We start from the raw sequence: 8,841 nt of genomic DNA, 5'->3' as shown, positions 1-8,841 counted from the left end.
GATGCACCTCCCTCAAGTCCTACATGATTAGTGCAGAAATGTAGCGTGAGTATATAAATAACATGTACCCAGTAAATATCTAGCCTAACCTTAAAGAAGTTGTGACGAGGGGTCGACATCAACACTTACTAAGAGTCAATAAATAAAATATAGAAATCATAAGTAGGCATGAAATACAGCAACAATAGTTAGATAAGAAACATGAATTTATGTTTCTTAAACAAAATATATATTTAATTTCTCCAACTATCACATGCCAAGTATTTAACACATAAGAACCATCAAGTAATTTTCTAGTCTTAGATCAACAAGAAATATCATGTATAATCGGACTCCAAGAAATATCATGCACAATTTATGATGAGGTCGTACGGCCCGATCTAGAATAGTGTGTACACTACCGAGGGTCAACCGGCGCGAACCATAAATGCATCTATTCTACTGCTGAGGCGGTCTGCCCGATCCACAGGAATAGAGAATACTCTACTAACTCTGATTAACGAATAACACATAAGAATCATACTCACAGAAGGCATAAGCTCCGCTAACAATCAAGTATTCCGCCAAGACTCAAAGTAATGAAGCTTAGTCTTTACAATTCCTTTATCTAGTTTCAATTACAAATCTAGGTAATTAAACTAACAAGTTGGGTGCAAATAATATAAGTAATACATGTTAGAGTCCTAAAACTACCCGTACATAAGCATGCTTTTAGCTACGTACGGACTCTCGTCACATCGTGTGCACGTAGCACCCACATTTTCGTGGCCTAATCCCATTTCTATCAAAACCTATGTTTTTCAACAAACTACTAAAATTTCCACATTTTACACGTTACAATCTACCCATAATCTATGTATTTAACTTACATTAGGAATAAATTACTCACCTTATAATGCTTGATGAAAACCCCTCTCCACGAAGCTCCAAATTTAGACCACACAAACGAGAAATGGGAAAATAAGTTTAAGTCCCGTCATTAAATCAAGACACTGCCCAGTTGGCCCTTCTGCGTGATCACTGAGGAAGCCTGGCGGTCACGAATTTCAAGTTGGCCCAATCCCTAAAAACCTTCATCGCGGACGCGAGGGCAGTCTCGCGATCGCGAAGGCTTGTCCCTCTTGAGAATCGCGAACGCAGTGGTACCTTCTCGAATGCGAAGGGTAATGGGGCTGACCCTTCCTAGGCCCCAATTTTTCTAAGCGAACATGGGCTCGCTCATGCGAACGCGAAGGCCACAAGTCCCTAGTCACGACCCAAACCGATGGGCCGTGATGAGTTCCCAAGTCCTACCTATCGAACACCCCTACGCATACATCTAAGATATAAACATGTAAAAAGGGTAGGTCATGCATACCATCTGTCAATAAAATGCTGAATCATGTGAATAACATATGCGATCGCGAAGAAGAAAATCATCAACTACCAAAAATGCACCACGCGATCGCGAAAAAAAGGATGTGATCGCAGAGAAGAAACATCACTACCCCATAAAAGGCACTATGCGATCGCAGAAAAAGGAATGCAAACGCGGTTCATCACTAACTCAGACATCACGATCGCGGGCCATTCTACGTGAACGCGAAGAACAAAATCCTTTCCCTCCCCAACATGGTCAACACTACGCGAACATGAAAGACCAAATGCAAACGCGAAGGAGTAACACTCACACACACGCGATCGCAGATAAAACCATGCGAACGCGAAGAAGGAAGAAGGACCAGTCACCAAACAGCCTTCGCGATCGTGTTATCATCTTCACGATCGCATTTTCATCTTCGCGATCGAGTTTGCACCTTTGCGATCGTAGAGAAGAATATCATACACCAGCAGTCAGCATTTCAAAATATGAGGAAATGGCCCGTAGCCCACCCGGAACACACCCGAGGCTCCCGGGACCCCGTCGAAACATACCAAGAAGTTCCTTAACATAACATGAGCCTACTCGAGGTCTCAAATCACATCAAACAACATCAAAACTACTAATCGCACCACAAATCGTACTTAATGAACTTATGCACTTTCAAATTCTACAACTCGCGCCGAAACATATCAAACCAACCCGGAATGACGTTAAATTTTGCATGCAAGTTCCAAATGACACAATAGAGCTATACCAACTCCCGAAATTAAAATCTGAACCCGATGTCAACTAAGTCAACTCCAGGTTAAACCTCTCAACCATCCAAATCTTCAACTTTCCAATTTTTGCCAAAATGCATCAAATTACCTTACGGACCTCCAAATCCAATTCTAGACACACGCCTAAGTCCAAAATCACCATACGAAGCTATTGGAATTGTCAGAACACCTTTCCGGAGTCGTCTACACAAAAGTCAAACTCTGATCAACTCTTACCGCTTAAGTTTCTAAAGATATATATATATATATATATATATATATATATATATATATATATATATATATATATATATATATATATATATATATATATATATATATTATATATCAGCTTATATATATCATAAAATGTATATATAGTCGAATATAGCTTATATATCTTAAGATGTATATATAGTAAATTGAATATAGCTTTTATATCTCAAGATGTATATATAGTATAAAATCAATCCTGAATAATCCGAAATCCCAATTCGACCACATACACAAGCCATAACACATAATACTAAGCTACTAGAGACCTCCAAATCCAATTCCAGAAAATAATTCAATCTTTAATAATTTTGGAAAAAGTCAACAAAAGTAAACCCCGGGTCTACTTGGTCAAAACCTGAGATTCGAATAAAAACCCAATTAACCATTCACTCCCGAGCCCAGTTATGTGATTAGTTTCGAAATTCGACCTCAATTTGAGGTCTAAATTTCAATTTCTCAAATTCTTAAAATCCCTAATTTATACCATGAAAAACCATAGATTAAAGGTTAAAAATCAAGGCATGTTTATGGAAATGAAAGGAAACAAATTAAAATCTACTAACCTATGAAATTGGGATAAAAAATCTCTTCAAAATTGCCTCTCGGCTGAATTCAAACTTGAAAATGGTGAAAAATGAGAAGAATCGGGATTTTTAGAAGTTTAAATCATTGGGTGACAGGAGTTCTTCGCGTTCGCGAGAAACCTGACGCAATCGCGAAGAAGCAGCGGCCAAAGGCCTTCGCAATCGCAAGACACTCTTCGCGTCCGCGGAGGCTTACTCCCCACCAGCCATCGCGTTTGTGAGCCTAGGCTCGCATTCGCATAGAGTACCTAACAGCTTCCTCCTATATCCCCCCTAACCCTACGCGTTCACGAGAGGAAGGTCGTGTTTGCGAAGGGTAAACCCCCTGCTACTTCGCGTTCGCGACCAGATCCTCGCGTCTGTGATGAAGAAATTCCTCCCTAACCCCATTTCACCTAAGCGATCGCGAAGCACAAGACACTAGATATCAACAAAATAGCTTAAACCAGCATTTTTCTAAGTTTACATAGCTGAAACCAGCATTTTTCTAAGTTCAAATGGTCTGTAGCCTATCCGAAACTCGCCCGAGCCCATCGGGCTCAAAACCTAACATGTACAAAAGTGTAATAACATCATACGAACTCGGTCGCGCAATCAAAACACCAAAATAATATCTAGAACTACGAATCGAACATCAAAATGTATCAAATTTTCAAAGAAACTCAAGAATGTCAAAATTCACAACCGAGCGTCCGAATCCTATCAAACTAACTCCGTTTCGCACCAAATTTTGCAAACAGGTTTTAAATAGGATATTGGAACTACACCAAGTCCCGAAATCAAAATCCGATCTCGGTAGCCTTAAAGTCAACCTACGGTCAAATCTAAGAAATATTTAAACCTTCAAGTTACTAGTTTTCGACAAATCAAGTCAAATCAAGTTAGGGACTTTCAAATTCAATTCCGGGCATACGCCTAAGTACAAAAACACGAAACGGACCCATCGGGATCGTCAAAATACCTATCCGGGGATGTTTATATAAAATATTAACCGTAGTCAACTTAAGTCATTTTTAAAGATAAAATTTATGTTTTCTTCAAATTTTCACATAAAATCTTTTCGGAAAAAGACAAGGACAATGCACGCGATTGAGAAACACTAAACGGAACTATTCGAGGTCTTAGAATAAGGAAATAAGAGCTAGCACTCAAAACGACATGTCGGGTCGTCACGGGTTTTAAAACACCACCACATAAGATCACTGGGGAGTAAAGGTTCATCATATCTGTGACAGTTGGGGTTTGCCTAGTCTTAGCACATAATTGGCGGAGGCAGGCCAGCATACGCTATATGGATGGGCATGCCTGGGCCAAACACACTTGGTACCGGTAGCAAAATTCTATGATTATTGGTCAATTCCTTCACCCGCTCCCAAGGTGAAAGGACCCAAAATGAAGGGGTAAGTTTAGACATACTTGAACCCCGACTTGGAGTAGGTAACTCGTTCTATCACATCGGGGGTGAGGATTTCGACGTTGCCCTAGTTACATTCCTCATTCACAACAGGGATGCTAGAAGGACGAATGGAAGAATGGTATCTACGAACAGGCATTTAGAGGTGGTTTATGCTCTTGAAAATCAGATGCCGTGCTAAGGTGAAGTGGTATGATGGTATTTACGGTTGGAGGTTCAGACTAGACGTCAACCTCATTGGTTTTGTTTTTCTTTGGGCCCCCACTGTAAAGAAGGTCAGAGTTTTCGGAGATAGCAGTGTAAGAAGACATGATGATGAGAAATCTGTGAAGAAAATTTTTATTGATAAAGCTGAAGTTCTGAAGCAGTAATCTAAGAAAAGTTAGAGAAGAAGAGGAAGTTGTAAGAGTAAAGAGTTAGAATAAGGAGTAGTGGAGAAGTTATAGAGGCAAAATGGTTGTCCTGATTACCTCGAAAACATGCGGAAATATTTCGGAAATATTTGCTGAACCACGGAGTAACACATGTTCGGGTTATTAATGCGAGAAGATGTGCGTCCTTTCAAGTGTCAGAGTCTATTCAGGGACTTTTTCACCCAAAAAAAACAACTCTTATCTACTTCCCGGTAACACTAAGTTGCGTCACTTGAAAGTAGGGGACTGTCTGTATGGGCTAAAAATTGGTTAATGACAACTGGGCGAATGATGGAGTGAATGTGAGTCAGCAGACAACTGACACTGGATGCAAGCATGCAATCAGTGTTGAACGAATCCCGAAGACAGAGCAGCCGGTAACAAAGATTCAAAGCTTTGTCATCGGATAACATTCAACGGGCAACTGTTATGCACCCATCAATGACGATTTTATTCTCATTCAAGAGGAGCTTGATTTGATGATCTTGTCTCCCTAAATAGGGCTATATATAGAAAGATTGACATCCATGTTGACACGAAATACTCCACACACAAAAAACTATAATCTATTTTCATATTACTCTCAATTCTAATCATCGAACATTGCATTCACTCATGTCATCGGAAAGGCTAAGTTCTTAGTTAGGTTTGTTATCTCCTTTAATTTGACAATTTTACTTTTGTTCTCATTTATTTATTACTTTTGGTTCAAATCGATCCGCTTGTCTATAAAGTACGCTATAAATTCAGCTATACTGTTTTACGGGTAAACATCACATTCACACCGCAATTAAAACCGAACTCATTCAACTACCATCGGGCCTTGTCGCTGGGAACATCCGATAAAAGAATTCCAATTGGCACGTCTCTTTAATGCGTATCTTCAAGAAAAAGAAATAAAAACACTAGAATTTAAATAAATATTAATTATAGGTTAATCTGTATAGAAGAGATTCGCTAAAAAATTAAGGGAAATTCGAGGTTCGTCGATGTTGTTCTTTTTCACTGATTAGTAGGAAGGATAAAGGATTTTTTTTTCTCTGCTTGACCTTTAAAAACTACATAAAGGTTTAGGGGAAAATGCATGTATCTTGTGCATTCAAGATTATTTTACTGTAAAAAATAAATGCGAAAACCTAATAATCAGTATTTTAACCGCAGCTTCTAGGGATGTGGTAGGGAGAGATGATTCGCAGACATTGAAAGAAGAATATAAAGATGGGAACGTTGTCGAGTTTTATGGGCTCAGTGAACCATTGTTCGTAAGATGGCAAACAAAGTGCCAAAACAGAACAAAGATTAATAATGAGATGTCTCTTAAGAGATAATTGAGAAGTTTATATAATGTTAAGTTATAATCAGTAGCAATTAGTCTCTAGTGACATTGGAAGCCACTCAGGTAACATTCACACAATATGATGATAAGATCACAGTAATGGGAGACTTTACACTAATAAGGGAATGGAATTCCAGCAATATGGATTTAACTAATTAATAAATATACAACTGAGAATATGCCACGTCCTTAATTCATTGCTTCTGTACTTTTTTTCCTTAATCTAGAGCAAGGACAAGGATCTTTTTATCTGGTTCAGGCCCCATAGCCTATGTTTCGGGAATTCCACGACTTGTGGCTAACACTAGAATAACAAGTAACAATGACATTTTCACTAGTAAAGATAGTGCCACCAATTATGAACACTCCTCCCACATTTTAATATCGTCTTTATACTTATAATAACCTATTTCCCCTTCTATAATGCAACCTTAAGTCTACTTTAGTTAGCCAATGAATAGATTACATAAGCAAGATACAAGAAAAGAAAAGGAATCATGTCTATCTAGTACAATCCGAGTGTGGAATTTTCTTGTTAGTTTCTTAAATCTTATATCGATTTCTATCGCCCGCTCTAGAAAGAAGAATAAAATCGAAAGAACATACAAAATTGTTAAAGAAAAGAAAATAGTTCAAAGAACTAGAGATGTTTTAAATAATATCAAAAGAAGTTACAAATCATGAATCCTTTTAACCCAACCCCCTCCATGGAAAAAGAAAGAAAAGACAAGAAAAACTAAAATAGAGAAGAAAAGTAGTTCTAAGATACTAAACATGAAAATCCTAATTAGTCCTGCAAGTCTCTCTCCCAAGAAGCTACATGTGTGTGTCCTACAGAAGGATGAATTTTTGATAAATCCACAAATTTTCTTTACTTGTTTTTTCTCCACGTGATGTGATGATGTTTGCTCTTATTGTATTTAAGCAGTTTGGTTAATCCTCAGACGACATTGTTGTCGTTCAGTTGCTGCTGTATGAACCACATGTCCTCAGTGTTCCACACATTGTCCATCCATTGACTCATGTTTTGCTGATCCATTGCAGCATGGAATTCTAGACCCGTGGGGATGGTTAAAGATTCTCCGAGTTGAGTACTTTGATGAAAATAATCTTGCTGATTGTTACTTATAACTGGGGGATAGTTGTAGCAACAATCAGTGATGTCAGAAACAGGCGTCCCAAATGAGTTTTCTGATGAAGCTGCCGTGCTAATTGAATTCTCACTCATTCTTGGCTTATTAATAGCGTTGTTATTGTTGTGAATAGGCACAACTTCAGATATACCCATATTTGGATTAATTGTCACTTGATTGGAGTTTGTGGTGGCAGCTGCTTGAATTCTCTCAACTAGTCTTGGCATCCATAGATAACGCATGGTATCCTTAAATTGCTTGCTGTTCATGTCGCATTTCAGTTGTTTGGCATGCTTTTGCACTCGGGTTCTCCAGTAATTCTTGATCTCGTTGTCAGTTCTTCCTGGCAAATGCTGAGCAATTTTTGACCACCTACACTTATATAACATAATTGATCAGAATTGAGTACCCAAACAAGCCTGAAACTACACTCACTAATGTTTAACATACCGATTGCCCCAACGAGAATGCAGCTCAAGAATCACAAGTTGTTCTTCAAGAGTGATGTTTCCACGTCGAACATCCGGGCGGAGATAATTTAGCCATCTCAATCTGCAACTTTTCCCAGTTCGCTTTAAACCTATTACAGTTCCATGCCATTCAAGTATTACATTTCTCATTTCTGAGCTCAATTATTGGTAAAGTTCATACAGGTAGCAATTACACTTTTTTTCTTCTCTTTTGTTTTTAATAATAAATCTTGCCAATTATATCTCCTTTCCTTTACCTTTATTTGTTTATTGGATGAGTTTTCTGCTTTTAAACGATTACCTAGTACGGAAAGAAATTACAAACCACGCCCACTTAAATCCTTATCTAGCACGAACTGTCCAACATATATACCCATTGGTTAGAGACCAGAAAACCCATATTTTGAGAACAAAAGATCTAACAAGCACGATAAACGTACGTCTCATCAATTAAATCAACGTCGTCGATGGTTAAATATAAAAAGAATAGGTGAAACAAAACACATAAAAATATACCAGCAGAGCGGGCGAGAAAATTCCAGCGACCTTCACCATGGTGAGCTATGTAGTTGATGAGGGTGAAGTCTTCTTCGACGGTCCATGGACCTTGTCGGAGGTCCATGTCTTCTTCATGCTGTTGTTGATGGTTGTTATTTTTATTGTAATTACCTCCACGGCTCAAACCGACTTTAATATGGTGATGATCCATCACGACAAATGATTTTACTCTAAACGGAGAAACTGATTGATAGATGGAAAAAAGGTGTTGATAGATGAATCAGTTTTTGATCAAATTAAAGAGATGGAGAGAAAAAGGGCTTTAGAGAGAGAGAAATATAAGATGAGGTGAGAAGAAAGATGTATGTTTGGATTACTACATGAGAGAAGGTGGTGGGGGACTTTATATAGATATATAGAAAGAGAAAGTTTGGAGAAAATTTGTGACAATTAAAGAAAAAGATGGCATGTGAGTGAAGGATTGAAGAATTGAAGAATTTGAACTCGTCCTACTCTCCCACAAAGCCGCAATATGCAATTAAGCTCTATAGTTTTTCTCAATGCTGGAGAAGTAACTAATTAATGTTTAACTCGTT

At 38.2% G+C, this 8,841-nt stretch overlaps 1 protein-coding gene across 1 annotated transcript; it reads right to left on the bottom strand.

The window, feature by feature from the left end:
- Nucleotides 1–6,775: 6,775 nt before the first annotated feature.
- Nucleotides 6,776–8,623, bottom strand: LOC104105518 (transcription factor MYB78-like). Its single transcript, XM_009613845.4, has 3 exons — nt 8,264–8,623; nt 7,728–7,857; nt 6,776–7,649 (listed from the first exon to the last, which is right to left on the bottom strand). Exons 1-3 carry the CDS (start codon nt 8,454–8,456, stop codon nt 7,085–7,087), a joined length of 888 nt encoding a protein of 295 aa, XP_009612140.1. The 5' UTR covers nt 8,457–8,623; the 3' UTR covers nt 6,776–7,084.
- Nucleotides 8,624–8,841: the final 218 nt, after the last annotated feature.

The sequence above is a fragment of the Nicotiana tomentosiformis genome, chromosome 9, assembly GCF_000390325.3.
Source record: "Nicotiana tomentosiformis chromosome 9, ASM39032v3, whole genome shotgun sequence".
In the NCBI taxonomy this organism is placed as follows: domain Eukaryota; kingdom Viridiplantae; phylum Streptophyta; class Magnoliopsida; order Solanales; family Solanaceae; genus Nicotiana; species Nicotiana tomentosiformis.
This window is presented reverse-complemented; position numbering and strand designations above follow the sequence as displayed.

Coding starts and splice junctions, on each gene's coding strand:
- LOC104105518 (XM_009613845.4), bottom strand. CDS start 8,456: ATGGATCATCACCATATTAAAGTCGGTTTGAGCCGTGGAGGTAATTAC. Junction 7,858..8,263: donor TTTTCTCGCCCGCTCTGCTG/GTATATTTTTAT, acceptor GAACTGTAATAG/GTTTAAAGCGAACTGGGAAA. Junction 7,650..7,727: donor CATTCTCGTTGGGGCAATCG/GTATGTTAAACA, acceptor ATATAAGTGTAG/GTGGTCAAAAATTGCTCAGC.